Source organism: Orbicella franksi, chromosome 11 (assembly GCF_964199315.1).
Source record: "Orbicella franksi chromosome 11, jaOrbFran1.1, whole genome shotgun sequence".
Classification (NCBI taxonomy): domain Eukaryota; kingdom Metazoa; phylum Cnidaria; class Anthozoa; order Scleractinia; family Merulinidae; genus Orbicella; species Orbicella franksi.
Window position 1 is genome coordinate 23,913,506 of NC_138155.1, and position 23,812 is coordinate 23,937,317.

General features: G+C 39.1%; 2 protein-coding genes across 2 annotated transcripts; one reads left to right on the forward strand and one right to left on the reverse strand.

The window, feature by feature from the left end:
• Nucleotides 1-2,336: 2,336 nt before the first annotated feature.
• On the reverse strand, nucleotides 2,337-15,252 carry LOC145460468 (uncharacterized). Its single transcript, XM_081445300.1, has 9 exons — nucleotides 15,151-15,252; nucleotides 14,948-15,073; nucleotides 13,081-13,558; nucleotides 12,316-12,586; nucleotides 11,139-12,041; nucleotides 10,578-10,735; nucleotides 4,894-9,687; nucleotides 4,109-4,161; nucleotides 2,337-3,746 (listed from the first exon to the last, which is right to left on the reverse strand). The coding sequence occupies exons 1-9, from the start codon at nucleotides 15,243-15,245 to the stop codon at nucleotides 3,635-3,637; spliced, it is 6,990 nt and encodes a 2,329-aa protein (XP_081301426.1). The 5' UTR covers nucleotides 15,246-15,252; the 3' UTR covers nucleotides 2,337-3,634.
• A 416-nt stretch (nucleotides 15,253-15,668) lies between these two features.
• On the forward strand, nucleotides 15,669-23,796 carry LOC145460472 (queuosine 5'-phosphate N-glycosylase/hydrolase-like). The gene is made up of 2 exons (XM_081445306.1): nucleotides 15,669-16,003; nucleotides 21,501-23,796. The coding sequence occupies exons 1-2, from the start codon at nucleotides 15,671-15,673 to the stop codon at nucleotides 22,212-22,214; spliced, it is 1,047 nt and encodes a 348-aa protein (XP_081301432.1). The 5' UTR covers nucleotides 15,669-15,670; the 3' UTR covers nucleotides 22,215-23,796.
• Nucleotides 23,797-23,812: the final 16 nt, after the last annotated feature.

A 23,812-nucleotide genomic window follows, 5' to 3' on the forward strand; every position in this document is an offset into this window, starting at 1 on the left:
CACAAAACTGGGAATGATAACAACATTAACAAAGGAAATGCAATGAATTACCTCGCATTGATCGTCCGAATCGTCCATGTTTGTGTTGAAAAACAGAGTGCTGTAAAGCCACATGACGCAAATGGCGGGAAAGAAGAGGACCCTGTACTCATTGGACTCCCCTACCCCCAAAAATCTCTTTTCATATTTTGAGCTGATACCAGTTATATATATTTTTTTATTTTATTTATAAAAATTTAATTTTACATATTTTTCTCATAATTATTATAATTTTTTGATGTTCCAGGATGTTCCAGAATGCTCCATGTTCTGGGGTTTATTGACATCTGTGTAGATCTACTTTTTGCAAGAGAGATTTACTGTCCAATCATGTCAAACACAACTCGTGTCAAACACGCATGGTGGCTGGTGATGTATGTAGAGTTCTATTTTGCTTCTAGAGACAAGATATGTAAACAATTAGAATCAAAGCTCGAAATAAATATAAATAGTGTACCTGTCAACAATCGTTTTGAATATCTATGCATCGCTAGTGAAATTAACACAAACAATTGTAAAGATAGGAATAAAACACTCTGATTTCCATTTCCAGGAAAGAAAATTATGGTTATTTTTGTCTACATTACAATCTGCAATACCCTTTTTATTTTGTCATAGTTGACTGAAGGTGCACTTTTTAGGAGGAGGTAAAAAGGCAGGGATTTTAAACATTAATTGCAAATTTATTCATGAAAAGAGATGTAGTGGGTCTACTGTGGGTATGTGAAAGGGGTTTCAAGTTCGAGGCCACATGTATGTGACAGGTAACCTTTCTGGAAAAAACACATGGGCAGAGCCTCCTTGTTTAAAACTTTTTTAAGTCCCTTCCCTCCCCGCCTGGGTATAGCTGTATGGAGAAAACTTATATTGTAACTAAGAACATCCCCTTCACTTCAGGTTCAAGGTCAAAACCAAATTGAACTTTTTTGGTACAAGATTTAGCAGGGGGTTTTCATGGCAGAGTGTTATTTTCAACCAAACTGTTTCAAGTAGCCCTTTCTGGGAGGGATGCTGGAAACTGTCTGAAATGATTCTTAGAATATTTCGAGAAATACTTTTCTCTCTATTCCCATTTACCAGCTAGCTAAAACCAGATTGTTTACATTTGCGATGGCATGAAATAAACAAGAGTTTGGCAATATCTGCGTCCCAGTAAAGTAAAATTGTGCAAAATATTCTTGGCATTCTCAAGCTGATTGTCTTTAAATTATAACTGTCTAAACAATGTGACATACTGTCTGTATAGTTGCAATATAGCCATTTCATAATGCAACAGTCGAATGTTGACTGGACAAGGACCACGATCAAATTACCTTGACCCAAAATGCACTGCAGACTCACTAATACATGTATTATACATATTATAACCAACTCCTCTGACTGGGTGAATATGGTGAATTCTCATTGAATGGCTTCATTGTGCAATAGATTGTAGAAGTTATTTGACACTATTCTTGCAGATGAGAGCTAGGAACTATGATGGCATTTACAATAACGATGTTCCAGTGCCAATCAAAATAATATATTCCATTTTAAAATTTATAAACGGTCTGTATAAACAGCCTCTGATTTAATTTTTGTATACTTAGCTAGTTTCACTGTACATGTACTCCTTGAGCTTTCAGATAGGCGTTCAAAAAGTCATTTCAAAAATTGTCAACTATAAACTAACTATATGAACTAAATGTAAGCAGGCACACGTGTGCTCTGCGGACCTATATTTTGCCTTGCCGTGGGTTCTTCAACGTTCCAAATAACTTTCAATACTCCCAACCCACCAATTCCTCTTTATTATTCGACTATTTTTTCTAGACTAATCCAATTCATCCAGAGCTGGCTCACAAGAGCCTCTGATTCCATTTAACACTATTCCTGATGGCGATTAATTCTTCTATCGTCGTCCATTCGCGTGCTCACCTTACCCTCAAGCCGGAGGAGAAGTTACTAAGTGAGAATCTGGCCAAGTCCGATTGATTCTTTTCTGTGAATGGCTATTCAAATTTCCTTTTAAGTAAAGATGCGCGCGAAGGTTAAAACTGCTCGCTCAAATGTACGACTACTACGCGACCAAACGTGCGAAATGATTGTATTAGGTCCACTGTATTAGGTATTAGGGCCACTCCTAAACAAATTTCACTCTGAAGTTTACCCAAACAAGGAATGAAAAGCCAATCGAAAGAAGAGCCTGGTTGGTTTTTGTTGCTCGTCAGTTTATATTTTCCATTTCTCTTGTAATTAATTAGTTTAAATTCAGTATGCAACTTAAATTGTTCTTCAAAGGGATTACGATAGAAAACCACTTTGAATAAACTTAATTTATTTTGAAAAATTCTATACAAGAAATTAAAATGATACTCATGATACTAAGATGTTTAAAACAAACTTCACCCTTAAATTAACACGCCTGCTGCTTGCAACACTGATTGAAGGAAGTCTGCCATTACAAACCAAAACTATGCTTTGTAACAGGAAACAGAAAAACACGCAATCATTTAAAAACGTAAGTGAGGCTCATTAAAAGGAAAACTCAACGGAAAACGGTCATCAGCCTGGTGAATACAGTATTAGTTTGTTTCTACAACATTCCAATATGACTCAGCCTGTTGTCCAGTTGGAGAAGGAAGAACATTGCCCGAGATACAGTGTTTAATGTGAAGTCAGATCACTGAAAGATGTATGATTGCTTCTCACTAAATTTTCGCGGTCTGTTATCAAACTCAATTCACTTCGCTACAGCTCTAATTTGTTAGAGTACACTGACGTTTTATATGGATATTTTTCCATGGCCACAGGCGGCACATCTTGAAAACCTTACACTATATTTTTCAAGCTCGCCGTTTGTAGTCTAAACAATCTTCTTTAGTCTTACTTACGCTTGCTTAGGTATACATCTACGATCCCGATGTCAATTGTGATTAAAAAAATATTGCTAGGTTTCTTAACTCGAGAAATTGTGATCTCGGAAGCAAGATTTTACGGGCATTACTTAATTTGACGTTTGACGTTTGATTAACATATACTGCTGATTTCGCACCTTGCCTGCACTCTTCGAATGGTTCCTCTAGTCCCGTCGGGGGGTGGGGGGAGGGGGACTCTCATGTGAATACGTCGGGGATGCGCGTCGTCACCCTTAGGGGTGTAAATCACGGATTTTGGTCTCACTTAGGATGTTGACGACAAAACGCCACAATGCTTAGCCCTCAAGGTATCTTTCAGGGTTGCACTCGAAATAATAATAGAAAAACGCTGTCTGTCCTTTTCAAAGTGGTATCTTGTAGGGGTTAAATACAGCTCGAGCCACTTCCAGAGTGGTCTCTTTTAGGGGTTTAATTCAAATTGTCCGAAGAGCATCCCAACCTTGTCACATGAGAGGCTTCCACCAGTTGTTCTTCATGACATGGCAACTACACTCTTCGGATCGTTTAATGTCTTTAGTTGCGGTTACCAATCAATTAGTGTGTTCAACTGGACGACAAATAGCAACAAGGTACTGATCCTATAGGCCTAGACCATTTGTATACACCAAAAATATCTAACGCAGGACTGGACTACTGGAATGGAAAACCAAACATCTTCGCCAATAGAGGTAATACATTCAAGATCCAGGACGAACTTGTTTCTCCAACTCTTGCACGCATCTTCGTCCCATATCCTGCAAGCTACGACGAACAGCATTCTGTAAAAGTCCTTCCAGTCTTGGATCATTGCTGCAAAAGAGAATAAATCCATTGAAGACGTGAGCGGCTCAAAAAGGTGTGCGACTCCTCGGGCCTGACGTATTTTCGCCAATATGGAGGGAAAGGGTGCGGAAGGGCACGTCCTTCCTTCATCCGCCACTGTAGAGCATCCGTAGCGGCAATTCTGCTCCGAAAAGAACTACTCCTATGAGGAGAACGATTCCATTGAATGCTTAAGTTTTTACAACCTATATCACGCTAGATGGAAAATCCTACAGACAGTCATCGCCAATTCAGGCGGTTTTTGCAACTAACACAGTGGAGGTTGAGGAAAAGGCCCGCAGAGAATCAACGAGAAGACTCACTCAGTGAAGACTGACTCAACCACTTACCTTACCAACATCTTAACCACATTGACAACAGTACGACATTCCCTTTTGTACACCTACGACAACAATGGAAAAAAAGCGTCATGAATCCAATAACTGTAAGATGATCATGTCGAGTGTAAAGGAAATGTTAAGACAAACACGTGCCGAAAGACTGACAAGCATGCTGTAATGTACCGGAAGTAGCGAAAGTAGCGACCTCGAATGTAACTTGATAAACAACTCCCCCCCCCCCCCCCTCCCCACTCTTTCCTTCCCTCCCCCAGCGATGTTTCCCTAGCGTACGCTTTAAGAAGCGTACTGCGCTGGCGACAAAGAAAAAACTTTACTTTGTTGCGGGGTTAATTCGGTTGGACAAGCTATATCCTTTACCATTTGGAATTACCAGAATTTTCCTTTAAGCAATGCTACTCTCCCAGTAAAAAACCTTACAAGACCTAAAATAAAAGTACTGTAAATCCTGATGAATTTTCACCTTGTATGTAAAGATTACAGATTACTGAACCTGTGTTTTTTAATAATCCTCCACGGTGAATATGAAGAAAGAAATCAATGTTGATCAAGAGCAAAATACCTGGCCCAAGTTTTTCCAAAGGGGGATAACGCTGTCCAACAGATAAATCACTGTCCAGCAGATAGAGTGGTTAACAACCATCATCCCAAGAGCGACTTCTGGGAATATTGCCCAAAATGTCCTTATCAGGCCCCACCCAACCCCCTCTCGGTTTGTCAGGACATAATAACCACAAGCACTTGACAACAAGCACTTGACAAGTAGACATGGTTACCTGCTCTATTTCTTCTTTCTTTCTCCTAAGTCGTTCCATCCTTAAAGCGATGTACTCACTTTCGTTTCCACTGCAGCTATTTGCTTTCTTTTCCATGATATTCGTATTTTCATTGGACGTTTTATACGGCGGACTATGAGCTGTAAATGGTGACGTATTTCCGGTTTTACAAGTAGGGGGTGGACAGTCAGTTGTAGCAGGGGTACCGCTTACCGCGGGTGATAAGCTACACGCCAACTCCGCATTCTCGCTGTAAGTGTCTTTTTCTGTCATCGCAGTATATTTGTCACCAGAGAACTTATTGATGGATGAACCATCACCTTGCAAAATCTTCAAAGAGTTGCTCTCTGGAACCATATTCACACTTGCATGAGTAACTGTAGACGTGCTAGTTTTCTTGAAATATCTCCCGCGGTGAGCAGCTTGAGGTGACCTTTTGATATCGTGATTAAACAGTGGAGTGGTTGGTATGATAAGCTTGAGCGGCTTACGTGGTACTTTACAAGGACGAGATGCATCTCTTGTAGAATCGGGGTGGGTCCTCTTGTTAGCAGAGCAAGACGTCGAATTGGAAAGCGTTTGCTCATTTCCATGAGGTAAAACTTGCTGCTGAATTTCCCTCAAGCATTCACTTTGCGCATCTTTTTCGTTTTCACCTTCTATTTCTAAAACTGTACTTCCTGGTAGGACAGAACTCTTTGGCATCGACGTTCCCTGATCACTAAATCCAAAATCCTTATTCTCACCAGTAGACGCAAAAGGTCTCTTATCAGTAACATCAGATGTCCCTGGAATCTCACTCATGTTACTGACATTAGATCTTCCCCAGTTAGTCTCACTTCCTGTTATTTGACTTGGTATCTGGTCTGTGCTAAGACAATGTTCATTAGGCACATGACTTTGTCTCAAGTCCAATGGCGGCTGTGTAACTAATAACCCATCACTTTCTGGAAGATCTCCCGATAGAAATGTGTCTTGATTTGCTTTACAACACGAAGGTAACGATTCTTTGGCAACACTAAAAGCACCGCTTGTCCCACCACAGTCGATGCAATTATCAGGTCCTTCTTCAGACCTTACACTCTTGGGTGCACTGTTGATTTTGACGACTTCCTGGTCATCATCGTGAGCTACAAATTTCATCCTTTTCAAAGGAACATCACTAATGAAAGAACCATCTGGAAACATTGGTCTCAAGTGACCATCAGTATCTCTCCCATCCTTTCGTTTCTCTACTTCAACAGTCGAGATCGCTTCAGCAACAAACTTTGATTGCTGATCACAATCAACTGGGCGATTGTTAGAGTTCTCGCAGAGAGGCCAACCTTTTCCTAACGCTGTATCCAGAGATAGAGACCTCACAGGTCTAGCACTTTTATCATTGGTTGCATAAAGTATGCGGGGTTTATGTTGAGTGACTCTGTGAGTATTAAAGTCGTACGTCTTGGCAGCGGTCACATACACTACCTTAGGTTTTGCATCCATGGAGACAGTTGCTGGTAAACTTTTCGTTCTCTTTTCGCTTCTTAACAAAGGCTTTACATTGTGTTTGCTCCCTTCGTCTGTCATGGAATTATCTGAACAAACCTCACTATCTTTGGCAACACTCTTCCCGTCTTTATCGCTGGTAGCAACTATGTGATTTTTCATCAGGTCTTTGGTTGGCAAATTCCCATCAATGAAATATTTGGCTGGCGAAACGCTTTTTCTTGGAGCCCCAGATTTAGGTGATCTAAAATACCTGGAAGACCTTGGGGTTGTATCACTCATACTATCACCCTTGACTATATGATTGAAATGCAAAACCTCTTCTTCCTCGTCAGCAGCCCTGCTTCTTGATTTGTTCTTACATACTTCAGGATGGACAACTTCTATCGCTTCACAAATAGGTGCATCCGTCTCATGTCCACCACCCTGGTACGACACGTCCTCATTGGTAATACATACCTCAAAATCACCTCCACTCACGTTTGTCGGGTGACTTGGAGAATACGGAGATGTATCATTTTTAGGAAGTGGGGAACGATGTTCGTCACTAGTCCAAGTTGGGCTGCTCGGAGAATAAGGCTTACCACCATCACTTTCTATACTGCTGGTGCTGGTATTCACACAGACTGATGACCCAATGAAGTGATCTGGAGGTTCCTCCTCCGAGGATATCTCCATATCGACGTGCTCAAAATCTTCGGTAATCAAATGATGTTCTTTCGCTTGCGGATTGACACTACTGATACTAAAGAAAGAAGCGCTTGATTTAGTAGCATCAACATCAGTCGTTGAGTACTGAGCTTGTGCCGCACTCAAGTTGCAAGGTTCTAAGCTTGTCCAACTCGGATGATGTGTTCCAATATCAGCAGGTTTGCCTTTTGATGCTATTTCGCTCAGCTGAACCTCTTGACTACTGAATTTTAACCTTACATCCTCAGTTGTGTTGTTTGCTATGGATCGAGTCTCTTGTTTTATTTGAGCATCAGCCATGTTATATGAATTCGTATCCACGTGATAACTTTCCTGGTCTGTATCTGTCTCATTATCTCCTCCATTGATCTCAGTGTGGTTGTCCTTTCTCGTGTTATCTGACCGATTTCCATCGTTGGAGCAATACACATCCTGTTGCATGACACAACCATCCACCATGTTATACACTTTATGCTCTATGTCATCATATTTCCGTTGTTCGCTGATAAAATAACCGTTATTTGAAGTGTGCTTTTCTTTCTTTGCATTGTTAACACCATTCGTGACATCATTACTCTTCGCATCACAAACCTTTTCTGTGTTAAATCCATTAAATCCAGCATTTTCAGAGTTGTGTTTCTTGTCTTTCATGTTCCAAACGTTATTACTGTTTTCCTCTCTACGCATGACATCGATACTTTCTATGACACCGTGTTCTTGATCTAGGCCACTGGCATCAACCACAGCATCCTCCACATTGGTACCCTCTCTGTCAGGAATATCCTCGCCAACACTTACCTTGTTAGACAGGTTTTGTTGTGTGTTATTGACACTAGTGACGCAGACTTGTTCTGTGTTAGTGACATCAAAATCAGCATCATTTCCTTGGCACTCCTGATTTCTAGAATTACAAACGTGATCAATGTCTCTGATGTTATAAACCTCTCGTTTTGTGACCTTGGCACCTTCAAGGATATACACTTCTTCGATAATATACGTAACCTCCTGGCATTTGAAGAAACTAACATCATCTTCCAATTCATGAGCTTCTTGCACCGCACTAATCACATCAGTGATATCTTCATTGTCGCCATCGATATATTGAGGAATTACCTCACGGCATTCTGTTTTGCAAGCCCCAGTGTCGAAATTATTTACTTGGTGGGATTGAGTACGGTATTCATTCTCAGAGACATACTGCTCCTTTCCTACGTAGATGGCATTATCTTGCACTTTTTCCATGGTACATGCTGCATATATTCCACTGTTATTACACTTAGATTGCTCCGTGTTATAACCTCCCTGTTTCAAGGCCTTTGCATTGCGTACAATACTGCAAACATCTACTTCCGGGGGTGGGACTTCAGATCTTGTGGGACTGACGTTGTGACAATCATTACCTAATTCGGAGGTATTGTGCTCTGCTTTTGTAATATCAGGACTATCTTCCTCGCCCCTCTCAACCATAGCATTTTCTGTGTTGTTCAATTCCATAGGATGACAAAACACTTTGTTTGGTAAAAGAACTCCTGGCGAAGTCTCGTCAGAGGAAACACTCCTTTGCAAGTCCTTCCGACAGACACTACCATCAATTTCCTTGCCAACTTCAATTATGGAACTGTTACTTGTTCCAAGCTGGTTTTCGCCTTCTCCGCAAACACTAAAATCCTCTGGCAGCCACGTTTCTTGAACTAAGTCCAGTTTAGGTATGTTTTCTTCAGTTGAAGAAATTTCCATGTGAGCATGTTGCAAATTGGTTGACAATATCTCATTGGATGTGTCGTTTTCTGTGTAAATCTTACTTTCTTTCACGGGGCTCTGGCATAAGGCGAAATCGTAAGAATTAGGAACCGGTTTTTCAGCCGGATGAACAGGTTTTTCAGCCGGTTCATTAGTGGTCTTCAGTTCGTCCATGTGACAGTTTCCTTGCAAAGAGTTTTCTTTATCTTCCATTTCCGCCATAAAATCCGCTTTACTTGTCCTTTGAAAATCAGTTTCAGGAACCTCCACTCTGTCCGTTGTCTTAGGGTCATCTACAATAAAGGTAGAGTTTTTCTTTACATCCATAAAGTCATCGTTCTCTGTTGAGATGTCTTCAGTCCGAGCGTTTTTCTCGGTATAATCTAAATTCTCTTTCGACAAGTCATAACCGCTGTAATCTTCTTCAACCTCGCTCATGTCCTGATCTGAACTGCCTTCGCAGCAGGGGACTGCTAGGTGACTGGCGTTGTTGTCAGGGGTAGTAATGTTTCCTTCAGGTGTCCCTCCTACAGCCCACTCCTCAACTGGTGTTTCATTCGTACACCGATCAACCTCAAATGTATCCAGCGATTGCAGATTCTCAGTGGCCACAGGCTGGGCATGCTCCAGGCGACTCTTTTCACTGGGACGATATTCTTCAGATTGTCCAGCGGGCTTCGTGGTGTAACCTCTTACACTGTCAACACCTTTAAGTGCGACAGAAGTAATACTGCTCGATGTGCCTTCTTTAGAGGAACCTTCTTTACTTCCTGGTCTTCTCAAGAGTATCTTGCATTCTGTCAAAGTGACAGCTACCGCATTCAAAAGGCGATCTGCTCTTTTTTTGATGGAATAGTCTGTGACATGCTGTCTTTGCTGTGGACAACAAGAACACGAGCACAAATGTCAGTAGATTTGGAAAAAGTGGTTGTAAATACAAGAACTTAGGTTGTCGTGCTTTATCAATATAAACAATTTATACACGTAGCCAAATAATATGTCAGACCTAATCATGACGCCTAGCACAATTTTTGGCTACATGTGTTGTCATCAAGATGTTCAGCGCTTCTCCACCAAAACAAAACGTGCAAACGGTCGTCTTCTGTGAAGAGCACTATCTACAGGAGAATCTTCTTTTCAGTAAAATATTTGCCTCATCAGCATAAGCGAAACAGTTTCTGATGGAGTTGCAAAACATTAGTTGTGAATATTGAAAGGGCACAGCGCGATTAACTGTCGCAAAAAATTTGAGCCCGATGTATTGAATACGTTTTGTGCGACGCGGGTTTAGAAACTCAAAACTTGAATGTATGAGCTCATTAGCGCTTTTACCACCCAGAAATTCTGCAGTTTTGGAAAGCCAATTTCTCCTCGAATATTAAATCCAAAGACCCAAATATTTCACCAACTACTAAGTTTCACAAGCTCTTTAAATGTTTGTAGTCAATTCGTGTCTGGCGTGATGACTTCTCTGCGCAAAAGCGTAATTTATTGAGGAAAAATGTAAACAGTGATGTCAGCAAAGTTCGCCTGTTGAGAAACTGTATAGAGCGTTTGGACATGACGTCATGGCAGCCATATTGGTGTTCCAAAACAATGAAACAGCGGCCATGTTGGTCTCCTGGTCACGTGAGTGAAAACGTTCTTTTCCTGCAAGTGCACTTGCCATGTGTTATTGCTTGTTCGCACCATTACAAGCATTTCTGGTGCAACGTGGAGTGAGGGAATAGCCATGTATCATTGTCCAACTAAATTTCAATACTTACCTGTCCTGATTTTCTTTTTTGCTCCTGAGGAAGTAGTTTCTTGATCCTACTTTCATTTGTTGTTTTTAGCCTCTTCTTCCCGGTGGAATCCCTGTTTCCGTTTTCTGGGTCAGAATACGTTGAGGCATTATCTGAGTGATTCAGGCTCGTTTTTCGTCCTGTAAAGGAATAATTACAAAGAAACGAGAAAACATAGATTTTAATGCTGCGAAACTTTTGGTGTCATTCAGTTTTACCTGTAACTACTGAGAAAAGAGCGATGGAATGTTTTGTGCCATGTACATTTTGTAGAAGTATCATCACTTATTGTTTTTTCATTTCTTGTTTGTTCTTATCAGTTTTTTGCTTCTATATATTCGCTCTATCGATGACGGGTTCAAATTAAATTGTCACTAGAAAGACTAAAAAGGAATTTTTTTTCCAGAATGGCAAGAGAAGGTAACAGCAGATCACAACAACTTGGAGTACTTATATTTTGAAGTCATAATCACGTTTACCTGCTCTTAACCCAGAAATAAGAACGTTTCCAACTAATTAACAATAACCCAGAAGCGAACTTACTTCTTTTAATAGTCTCAACGTCATCTCGTCTTTTTTCATCATCGTACTTATGCCGTTTCCTGTTTGTACCTTGATTGGAAGAGGAAGACTCGGCCGAGCTGTAGGAACCCGGTGATTTATCACGTTTATCTGGAGAGGTTTTTGTGGCTCTTTCCGAATACTTTATACTGTTCTCTCTACTTCTCTCTCTTAATGAAGAATGTTTTCTTTGTTGGTGTAACATCAGAGAACGTCGCAGATCAGTCCCTCTTCTGCCACCATTTACATTTCCATTCTCGACACTTCTTTCTCTCAACAATGGCACCTTGGTATTTGGATTTGGGGAGTAACTGCGACTCTCCATTTTTCTTCGATCTAGCCGCTGTTTATTGAAGGCCTGACTTGATCTTTCGCTGCCCGTTGAGGTTCCCTGATGTCTAAAATCAGAACTCCTTTCTGCAGACAAACTTCTACTGCTTTCCCTTTTCGCCGAAGAGTGTCTATTTCTGGCTGGCGAAATGCTGCCACGACCTCTTCTTGAATGAGCAGAATTAGAAGTTATTTCTGGGGAAACTTTTAACGTTTTGTCCAAGAGATGGGGCTCTCGGTCACCATAGGCCTTCGGACGTACATTCACAGGCGAAGCACTATGACGACCTCTATCTCTGAAATGTCTGTGAGTATTGCTTACCCACTCATCTGATCGTGACCTTTCGTCTGACAATGCTGCAGCTCTTCTACCGGTGAACTCTCTAAGCTTGTTGCAGGATCTTGGGTTCTGTACCCACGGACTGTCTTTGGGTGTGTCTGTGATGACGGCTGGGTCAGATGGCTTCTTCCTATTTGGGCTGCTAGGTGTAACTGCCTCCCATCTTGGCCACTGCCTTTCTTTATCGAATGAAGGGAAACTGTTATGATTGCCCTCTATAGAAAAATGGTAAGTGAGATAGTAATGCTGTTACAACAGAAATGCGGAACCAAAATTTGGCAATTTTAAATCTGTAACTTCCAAGACTGAAAATAATCAATTCTCTCCGCTGATTTCTTAACAATCTCTTCAAATATTAGATCTGGGAATTTGGTGGTAAATCAAGAAAAAAAGCCTCTATTTATGATATTCAATATTCTCATAACCTGCCTGCTTGACAACATAGTGACACTGCAAAGAGAAATTAGATCTTAATAACCCTCACTGTACCTTGATTTCTGCAATCTTGTGTGTTGATGCACTCCCTGTCATCATACCACTGTCTGTTCCTTGGCATCAGATCTTCACCTCTATAAGGTGGTTCTTCCCGTGTATCTTCAAACAGTCTCTCACTGTAGGCATAATGGTTATCCTCACACTCTTCTCTCAGGTGATCTTGATATATCTCAGGATAATTGTCATATTGACCAAAATCTTGCTCTCTTTCATGATCTTCTTCCCTTTCTGGCCAAATATCTCCCTCATGAGCATGTGACAATTCCTAACGTACAAATACAATTTCAGTGGTGGATCTAGGGGGGAGCCCAGGGGGACCCATCTCCCCCCCTATTTTGGGTAAGAAAGAAGAAATCACAGAAGGAAGAAAAGCCGACAGGGCAAGCAAAACAACCCCCTTCCCCCCCCCCCCCCCATAGCTCAAGATCTAGTTCCACCACTTCCACCACTGAATTCAGATGGGTAAACATCACAATTAAGATAAAACTCATTACTCCATAGTACACTGTGGCACAAGATATCAGTGTTATGATGGTAATCACATCACTTATGAAATGACATCATTTGACGAATAGTTCACCGTCATTTACCTCTGGTGGAACAATATTATTGTATTTAGCGATATTAACAGGGATACTCGATCTTCCATGGAACATTCACATAACTGTTACTATAGCAATTAGTAAAAATTCTTATTTTGAACCTGGGACATTTCCATGTGAAAATGCACAATGTCTATTGCATGTAGGTTGCACAAACCTCTTCTCTGTCATAGTATTCCCTTTCCGAAAGGTTTTCATTTCTGCCGCTGAAGTCAGAGTCCCATCCAGCCCTGTTCTCATCAAATATTGGATAAGCTTCTTCTTCTCCTTCATCACCATTCCAGTATTGTTGTGAATACCCATTGCAGTGTTCTTTATAATTGAAATTCTTTCTTCTTTCAGCAAAAGTTCCTTCAGGATACCTTCTATTATCTTGATCAACCCTAAACTCCTCTTTACCATCATAACCCACAGATTCTCTTGACACTGTAGGCTTTGTATTAGTCTCCCTTGAAAAGTCGTTGTTATGCCTTGAGGATTTTTCTGTTGCTTCCTCAAAGCTTCTCTTGTCGTCCCATCTTCTGCTGTTAAGGTTATGATTATTTCTTTGAAATCTTCCTGATTGTGCCAAGCTCTTAGGTACTCTCCAAAAACTTATCTGTACTTTATGTCCCCAAAGATATTTTCCATTGAACCTTAATAATAAAAATATAATATCTCATTATAATCCATCAAATAGTTTCCCTCCTGTGCATTGGTCTAAGTGCATCACTTGACTGAATATTCCCCAGCTAAAACTGGGGAATATCCAAATAGTATTCCCCAATTTTCAAAATCATGCATGTTGCAAAAATATTTGAAGGATAAAATTATAAACAAATAACCTCACGCATGTTGCAAAAATATTTGAAGGATAAAATTATAAACCAATAACCTCCATCTGGCACGAAAATACGCTCGGATAATTTGTCCATACACATTATCTGTTCCTCAAAAGCTCACAGTTTCCTTGAGCTGCACTCTTGGAAAACTGAGTGCTTCTCGGAACAGATAATGTCCGCGGACAAATATCCAAGCATATTTTCATGCCAAATGGAGGCTATTGTTTATTTATTATCATATAATCCTCCCACAAGGAAACATAAAATATTTGTTAAGGCTAGTGTGTCCATTTTGGTGAAGAAATCATAGATCATGGTTTTAAAGCTAAAAGAAAAATTCCCATTTTCTACACTTCCAAAAATTGTAAAATTTCAAGAAAACCAAGAAAATTGATTAACCAGGGTGAAATGGGAAGGGCTTATAATTATTTTTAGCAGGGAAGGTCTTATTGAAAAAGATTCTAAAGATTCTACAGGGGAGTGGAGTTCAAGATGATGATTTAAGTTTGCTGGCAACAGTTTCTGGCACTTTGCAGTAGTTATTTATTATAGATAAATCAGTTTAGGAAGAATTTAGATAAGTTATGGGGTCTTTTCAACAGGTTGTGCTGTTACTATGGAAACCTATTATGCAGGAACACAACCAGACTTGTTCTGAGGTAACATCACTTGATATTAAAGAGTGGTAGTATTGATCTGTCAGAGTATAACTGCTGCGGTTGCCAGCGTCCAAGTGAATAAAGTTTTTACAGTCGTTTTACAATGTGACGTCGAGGGGCTTTAACAACAGTCTCTTGGGACAAGCAATATGGCTGCCTTAAACAACGTTGAAAACATCTTTCATTGAATGAAAAATTGGAAGAAGACAATAGTTAATCATTTAATAACTGCAGAATTAAATACAACATTGACGCAAGGCGATACAAGTAATAAATGTGTCTTCCTCAATAATGTTCATTGTAGGAAAACGGTTCAGCAAAAACTGCTGAATCTGACACTTTGCGAAAACCGCGTGGTCATTTTCACGAATGCATTTATTACCGGCTTAACGTACTGCAAACAACTAGAAATCAACTCGTTAATGAGACACTGGAATTTTCGTGAATTATGTAACCGTGCAAAGCGTATATTTCGATAAACAAAAGGGCTATTAGCCTTATTTCAGCCAGCACGTTCTGAAGTTTTACTTGAGCTCAACTTTACCTGTCAATGGCATCTTCAGCAAGCGCATTCGAGTCAAACTTGAGAGTGATGAAAGCCCAGCGCTTGTCCTTCGAAAGAGCAGTCATTTGAACGCAACATTTTCCGACTTTGTTTTCAAAATACTCCCTAAACAAAGCATAAGCACAAATCAACAATGAACAATATACATGCCAAAAATTGAGATGCGAGGCGCTCAGATTTACCTCACGTCGGAAACGTCGATTCCCGAGTCCGATGGAAATCCTTTGATGAAGACACAATCTCGAACTTCTAAGAAGTCTCCACCTATTGAGGGCATTATTTATAATGTCATAAGAGAGCTTGGAGTTGAACGCCAATGAACTTCTGGTCCGATCGTCGACTGCACAAATGAAACACGAAACTTCTTCACGCCGGAAGCTCTGGACTGTGTCACCTTTTATTTTTACGGATCGATTTTCACACGTACCAAACTCCGACTGATTTGCGCGGCCGATAAAACTAAATTCATAATTCTCCTTCTTAAAATAATTTTAAAACTCTCCCATAAAGAAAGTGAAATAGGGGGATTCCCAAATCTCAAGCTTTTTAATATAAAATCATTAAATATACAGATTGCTAATATCACTGATTACACCTCACCACCCCTCTCTAGAGAACATTTTTGTACTTAGCCTCCCTCCCTTAAAAAAGCCGGTTTTTGACTGCTTATGGGAAACCACGTGTAGTATTGTGCAAGTGAAAATGCGTATGAAACCGCTAAGTCCTCGAGAATCAGCTAAATTGATCTCCTATAAGAGCAAGGACGTTTCTATATGCCAAAAAGGCGTAGAGGAAGCGTCTAAGATCCTCTTTGACTGCTTCAAATCGAAGAAATACAGTTTTAAGATATGGAAATCACACGAATTGCACCCGAGCGAAATGACGAAGGAGACTCTAGACTGGATTGTTGTATTGGATACGTTAAACTTTTCTTTTTGGACCGATGAAGATATCGAGCCGTGGACGGTACGCTACGAAGGAAAGGATTACACAGGTTACTGGGCCCTTTGTGCCTCCATAAACAGAGCTCTTAAGGTATGAAGAAAGTAACTTTGAACAGTCTTAACTCTTATTAGTATGTTGTGTCAGGAAGAACATTGCGTCATCACAATTTTGTACATGTGAGTAGTAGGAGTAGTAGAGTAGGACTTTATTGAAGTGTCAAGGTCACTTGTTGTGTGTTAGTTATCTTTGCTTTTCTCTGTTCAAGCAGTTTAAGGCCTGGGTCAGAAATGTAAAGTAGAATTGTGGTTGGGCAGCTGTATCTCTTGTCAGTATAAATACTAGCGTTCTATCACGATCAATGCTGTTCTCGGATTGGCTACGCTACTCACTATCTATTTAATAAATAGATACCATATGCATGTTGCCGTGCATCTGTTCAGTAATAGATCACAGATGATGTCAAAATGTGGTAAGAATAAATAAGTGGCACACAAGGCGATAGCTGAGTGTGTCACTGATGTTCTTACCACATTTTGACATCTTCTGTGATCTATTACTGAACAGACGCACGGCAACATGGAATCTTTTTGTTTTATATAATAATGAAACAAACCACTACAGATAAAGATCTTTTTATTTCAAAATCTTTCAACATAACTCAAAAGCCAGCATTTGCCCACTTTGCCAAACATGAAAAAAGCCATTTGACATGATCTATTATCTATACAAAATGAAGCAATCTCACTGGTTGCTATGTGTAGCAAAGAATTGTGATTGGTCCAGGAAAATCATGCTACTGTCAAACTTCAGTCGAAAATCGCTTCTCGTGGATTGAAAACTTGCAGCAAAAGCAGAATTGAACTGCGAGATCTAGAAATGTTAAAGAAAGTGCCAAAAAGTCAAGGCAGTTTTTGTCATTAGAGCAGCCCTGTGAGCCAAAAAGCTTGGATGTTGTCTTGAATATTGGAGCTGGGATACAGTTGGCCGTGAGCTGGTAGTGAGCTCTACTTTTCTCGCTACTTTGCCCTGAAACGGACTGGAACTTTCGCGTTGGAAAACAAGGTTAAACTTAAGGTTATGTGGTTATTCATCAAACTGATGATGTTTTGATGTTATTTCCTGGAATCAAACCGTGTCAACAATTGTGAGACTGACAAAAGTTGAATTTTTAAATAAATTAATGACATAAACACTTTGCTTATTGGTTATGTTAAATTTGAGACAAAGCGATGGTTTCTTACCTTAAAGTAATTTCAACACCAATTTTGTGTTTGGGTTAGTCTTGCTCGACTGCACTGACTGAGACTGCTCGAGTATTTTTGCACGACTGAAAATATTGATGGATTATACTAAAACAATTAGATTATTTGTTCTCAATTTCTATGCATGATAGTTGACTTGGGCTGTGCCCTCATCAACTATCACATGATAGAAATCTCGAGCTCATAATCTTTTGACTATTATAATCCATGAAATATTTTTGCTCGCGCATGATTGGTCTAAACATGTCACGAGAATATTCCCCAGTTTTCAAAACTGCATGTGTTGCGAAAAATATTTGAAGGATGATAAACACAATAGCCACTATTTGGGGCAAAAATAGGCACGGATATTTGTCCTTGGACATTATTTGTTCCTTGAAGCTCACAGTTTTCTTTGAGCTACACTCTCAGAAAGCTGTTTGCTTCTCGGAACAGATGATGTCCGCAGACAAATAGCCTCCATTTGGTGCAATAATAGGCATGGATGTTTGTCCTTGGACATTATCCATTCCTTAGAGCTGACAGTTTTCCTCAAACTACGATCTCGGAATGCTGTTTGCTTCTCGGAACAGATAATGTCTGCAGACAAATACCTGGGCATATTTTCGTGCAAAATGGAGGCCATTGTTTGTTTATAATAATATTATTATTTGCTTCTCCAAGCTGAAATTTTCCCTGATTATAAAACTCAGTGCCCCACCTTGCCTGAACATATTATTTTGATCACGTAACCTGTCACGTGATCATTTTCTTAAATTTGGCAAAATGGTGGCAAAATTTAATTGTATTGATCAATAAATGAGCATTTACAATGCAAATTTAAATTATCTACCTTCCAACGTTTGGAATGATCTCCTTTGATTTGGTTTTAGAAGATATAAATGATCAAAGGTCAAATTTTGTTGGAAAAAAACGACCTTTGACCCTATAACACTTTTTTGCAAAAAGAGGAACGGTCATTTGGCCAAACATGAGAGGAAAAGCGTTATTGTTGGATGATTACTAAAAAGCTTCACCAATTCCTCAAATAATGGCTATTTTCCGCTAAACATCATGTGACACATCACATGACCTGTCAGAAGTACCAATTCTACCTTTAAATTTTGAGGATGTTAAAACCGAACTGTGTGCTAGGTTTGGTTTCACTGTCATTTATGTCGTCAGAAATATAACTAATAAATTATTTTTACCAGTAAAATTCTTTGATCCAGGCCTTAAAGTACTTGAGTGTACAAGGGTTGTTATGGAAGACACTGGGTACTATAAAACCTTTCTTGAGGCACTTGTCATTTGGCCTTTCAAGAGGAATGTTCCTCTCAATTTCAACGAAACTGCTTTCTCTTCCCTTCCCTCCTATTTCTTCTCTTTTCAGAAATTCTATTAACCACCTTTTTTTTCAACCTGCAATGGTCTTTACAAACCTTTTTTACCTGGGACACTTCCCCTTTTGATGAAAGGGTATAGTTCTGGCGGGTCTTCCATCTTTAACAGGGTAGTGTGTCAAAGGGGGGTAAAAAATGTATTTTATTGGTCTGTGAATGTATAGTTAACAAGTAAAGCCTGTTTGTCCAGCGAGGCTTAGGGTTTTTCAGTTTCCCTTATATGTTAGCTTTAGAAAATGTCCCTATGATAATATGCATGCTGATTGGTTTAAAATCTTGTCTCTATAACTGGATGGAAACACAGAACTAGCACAAGCCGTTGATGTAATGAGGGTGCAAGCAAAGGGAATTTACATTTTGATGATCAAAGTAAACAAGTTTTTTTTTTTTGTTAAAAAATTTTCTAAAAGAAATAGAGAACGTGTTCTCTGTGTTTCTCTTGAGTCATAGAGACACTTGTGGAAGTTTGGGAGAACTCAAAAAAAAACTGTGGAGACACTCGCCTGTCGACTTGTGTTCCCAGAGCATTTCTCATTCTCCCAAACTTCTACTCGTGTTTCTTTAGCTCGATAGAAACATGGTTCATGTTTTCTGTTTCTTAAATATAGGTATGAGTGGTCAAAGGGTATCCTTTATTTTGGCAAATACTGGCCAGTGAGGTACACAAATTAAAGGGATTTTCCAGTGTTTTCCCTTATTAAAAAGTGGAATTTGAAGCAGCCCTGTAAATGTTTATACAAATTAAAACCATTCATGACTATATGAGTTTACAAATAAGAGATGTGAACTGAATTAAGAGGTCTGAAAAAGGGTATTAAATTTTAGATCAGATCTGAAACTGCACAGCCCAGTCATTTTATTGTGTGCAAGCAAAGTATGAAGATGATATTGATAAGCTATTCCAGGCACTCGGCTGGCAAAAACTTAGTCATCAAAGGCTTAGTAGTAACCACCTCTGTTATGATGTTCAAAACTTTACATGCATTGACCCCTGAATATCTACAATCTTGATTCGCATCTAGAAATGATGTTCCTGCATATCGACTGAGGAATATAACAGCCCCGCAGCCTTTCTCATGAACTCCGGTGTACAGTTTCTTTTAAGCAAATTTAAACTTAAACTGTGCCATTACAGCTTTGAATGAGACACGGCATCCTTGAAAAGCAGCTTTAGTGATATGATAGGTTTTTATTTCCTATAATACTGTATTAATTACTAGTAAGTTTATAATCGTAATTGAATTGAATGGAGTGCAATTTGGTCTGAAATCATACGCGTGATTTCAAAATCGAACCAGCGTGCAGTGCGAGTTCGATGTGAAATCACAAGTATGATTTCAGACCAAAATTGCACGACCCGAAGTTCAATTGCCACTTTATTAGATCCATTTTTAAATTGCACAATTTTTTTTTAGATTTTTGGTGTATTGTTCCAGTAGCCGGTTTGTTTAAAAAAGTGGAACCGGAAACGCCTTTACGTCTCATTTAGTATGCAAAACGATGTCATGTGACGAAAACTCATTCAAGCATGACAAAGAAACAAGCAGTTCTGAAGTCAGAACAAAAATAGTCAACTTCAGGTATAAAAGTTCAATTCTCGTCGCCTGAATCAATTATGGAAGGCCTTCCTTTCTTCTGTGGTTGAGGCTGAGACTTTTCATTGTCTTTGGAGAAGGAATTTGAAGGTGCATATCCTGTGTAATTCTGCGATCGATTTCTTTTGAGTTGTGAAATTCCCTCGAATGTACAATGCCCAGTGGATAGTACGTTTTTTTTTTCCTTTTAAATACCGTTCAATGGCATGATTTTAAGGGAGTCCAGCTCGTTATCATCTCCGTTTCTTTTTGTGACCTCGGCGTAGGACTCAGTACTCAGCACCTTGTCAAGTTCTTGCAGCGCCATTTGTTTTAAGATATTTCCAAGATGGCGGGACTTGCACGGGCTTCCTAAGACATTCATTCATTCACTATTTGTGCAGTGTGGCGTATTTTGACTATGTTTATTCACAGCGACAGAGTTGAGCTCTTTTGTTGCTTCGTTTGAAACTACCGGAAACCTGGAAACATCTACCTTCTTGAGATGGCTCTCAATTTGTTGTTGTGTGGTTTTTGTTTGTTTATGTTTTACTGGACTCGGTATCATACGGATCTTGAGCAGATGTTCAAGAAAAATCACCAAAATATTCGTCAAAATGGACACTGAAAGTTGGAAGTTTCCATTAAAGTAGGTCTTCAGCCTGAGGGAGCTCATAATCGTCATTCAGAAACTGTAATTGATTAAATTCGTCAATTTTTTTGGAAAAAAACTACAATAACAACAAAGTTTTGGCAATAGTAGTTGCAAAATTCTCCACACAATGGCTTTTTGCCTTTCATTTTCCTGAAATTTTATTGATTACTTTAAACCAATCTTGAAATTTGATTGGTTGTTTTGTTTTACTGTCCCATTCTCATTAGCTGAGAAAAAGATGGGATTTAGAGCAAAAAATAGTGCGATTCGTGAATAAATCGCACCAATGAGAGCCAATCAGATTGCAAGGATAACCAGTGATTTCAAAATGGATTTAATAAAGTTAGGAAGACTTAGCCATTATGCTATTATCATAATAAAGTTGTCAACTCAACTCAACTCAACTCAGGTTTTAAGGTGTCCCCTATTTTGTTATACATAGTTGTAGGTGTCTCCTATTAGCAGAGGGGAGCATTCTAGACACATCTATAATAAATTTATTTTATTGCTTCTATTTCTGATGTAAAATGAAATATCTTGGTCTTAAATAGAACAAGCTTGTATGGAAGCACGCCCGACACCCCCATAAAAGAACTTAAGTATGCTGACTGAGCAGGGGAGTTAGGGAGTTGTGAAGTACCACCCATCTCAGGCACCTTTTTTTTTAATTCCACAAGGGTTAAAACTAACCTGGTAGTTTATTTGTGTTGTCAGGAGGGAATCCCCATCACGACACCATCATATTATGCTAACATCACCAAAACTCAGTGTCAGCACATCTTCAGATCAGAAACACCAACTGAAATACCTCTTCTGGAAGGAAGGACAAGCAATTTAAATGAAGTTGGCAAAGTGCTAGTGAAGGACTACAAGAACTCATTTGTAAATGTGCTGTCACAATGTGACCACAGTGCAGAGAAGCTTCTTGGCCTAATCACAAGCACCTTCAAATGTTTTCAAGACGAGTCAGAATTTGATGGTAAAAAAGTGTCTTTTTACAAGCGTGCACAGATTTTGGTTTCTGACATCTGGGCTTGCTTTGAAGGGGAATCCCTGGGGAAGTTCACTGATATTACTTGCCTGACCATGTTTGCTGATTACAAAGTGCCGCAGTCGCTGTTGCATTTGGGAATCTTGAAATATACTGACAAATTGATGCAAAGGTTACAAAGTGGAGAGATCATTCCTGCTGGTGACAGATTAGAATTGGAGATCAGAGGAAATTCTATCTGGGCTGTGGAGCTAATTTACCAAGAAGTGAAAGCAAAGGCAAAGATCGATGCAGAATTCAGTTTGTTGTCACCTGAGAAACTAAGTTTGATTATAAATTCTGTTATCATTGATTTTTACTTGTGGGACTTTGCCAAAGAAAAGTTGGAAGGGTCAACTAACTTGCCATGTCATAAAACAAGAACCATATTTTATTAATAGTATGGTCTTATATATGTTGAATTTAAATGTTCTTAAATCTGGTTAGCCTGCATTGCAGGTGTAAAACTGGGACATAAACAGGAGAGAGGCAACTGAAGGGAATTCACCGTTCGAGTTTCCCCGTCATGTTTTTCAGTTCTGATCCCCTACCTCCTCCCTTTTAGACTCCTGCCATGTGGGCTAAATGTTATTGTATAAACTAAGACTTCTAGGCCTTGCAAAGATGAAGAGTTTAACTGTACATGTATATGACAGATATTCTGTTATTTGCTTGATGGAACTAGTCAGGCTGTGACATCAAAACAAGAAGGTAGGCCTACATATCTTTCGTAAATGTTTACAATTTTGACCCAAAAATGGAATAATGCCTGATTACCTAATGCCTAGGATATTTCACTTATTTTTTCATTTGTTTGGTTCATTCTGTTCTTGTTTTAGCATCAAAGCCTGCCTAGTCCCAGTATTTAACCCCCCATGGTTTCTGGCTTAACCGGAAGTGAAATTTCTTGTTTTTAGACGGCTAAAATGTGGCGAAGAAAACAACAGTATCTTTTGTTTTCTGGTTTCCATATAACGATCTTGTGTAGATTCCATAAAAATTATAAATTAAAAAAATATACGTCATGTACAATTTAAGTTCTGCAGACATTACTCCCTCAGAACTTATAACCTACATGGTTGTTAATATTTGTGTTACTTTCTTTTGTATTCTTCTGGTGGTATTTTATACGAGTTTTAATTGAAAAAGAGTCAGCAAGTCTGATGTCATTTTTCCCAGCCAGCATTGATCGTTTTTCATTTTGTCAAATGAAAATGACATCTGTTCTGGATGTATTCTATGATCATGCAGTTGCTGATTGTAGCACATTGTAGAACAGATAAAAAGGTTTATGTTGAAACCCACTGTAATAAGCAGAGGCCTCATTGTTTGTTAATAAATAAGAGGTTATAAGTGATGGTTATTTAACAATACTGGAACTTTACTCTTGTTTTCAACATTTTATTTATTTATTTATTTAAACATTTGAAATATGGCTGCTATACTTTAATAATAATGTCAACCCCATGTTAAATATTTTTGTGTGCAATATCAAAGCATTCTCAGCTTACATTTAGATAACATCGTGAAAGACAGTGGAACCTCACCTTACGGCTACCATGTTAATATGACCACCTCATTATTGTGGCCACTTTATTCTGGTCAGAATAAAAGCTCAGTTAGTCGTTTTTGTATTTAAAGAATTTTTTTAATACAACCAACCCATTAACACAGCCGTATAAATTATTTTAGGCCCGTAGGTGACCAGACTAACAGGGTTCCACTGTATGCAGAACCTGATATAAATTGAGCATATATATAAAAGTTCAAACCATAAGTTTTTTTTTTACTTTAGGAATAACAAAGCATGTTTTCTCAGAAATTTCCTGTTTTGCAACCTCTAATGTTAAAATATCGGATTTCACACATCTGACTCAGCAGATAAATAATTATGATCTTCAGGCCTTTGTGGCCTGAAGGGAAAAGATATGCCTTGATATCAAGATGAAAAATAAACACAATAAGGCAATAATAATATTGGTAAATCACAACAGCT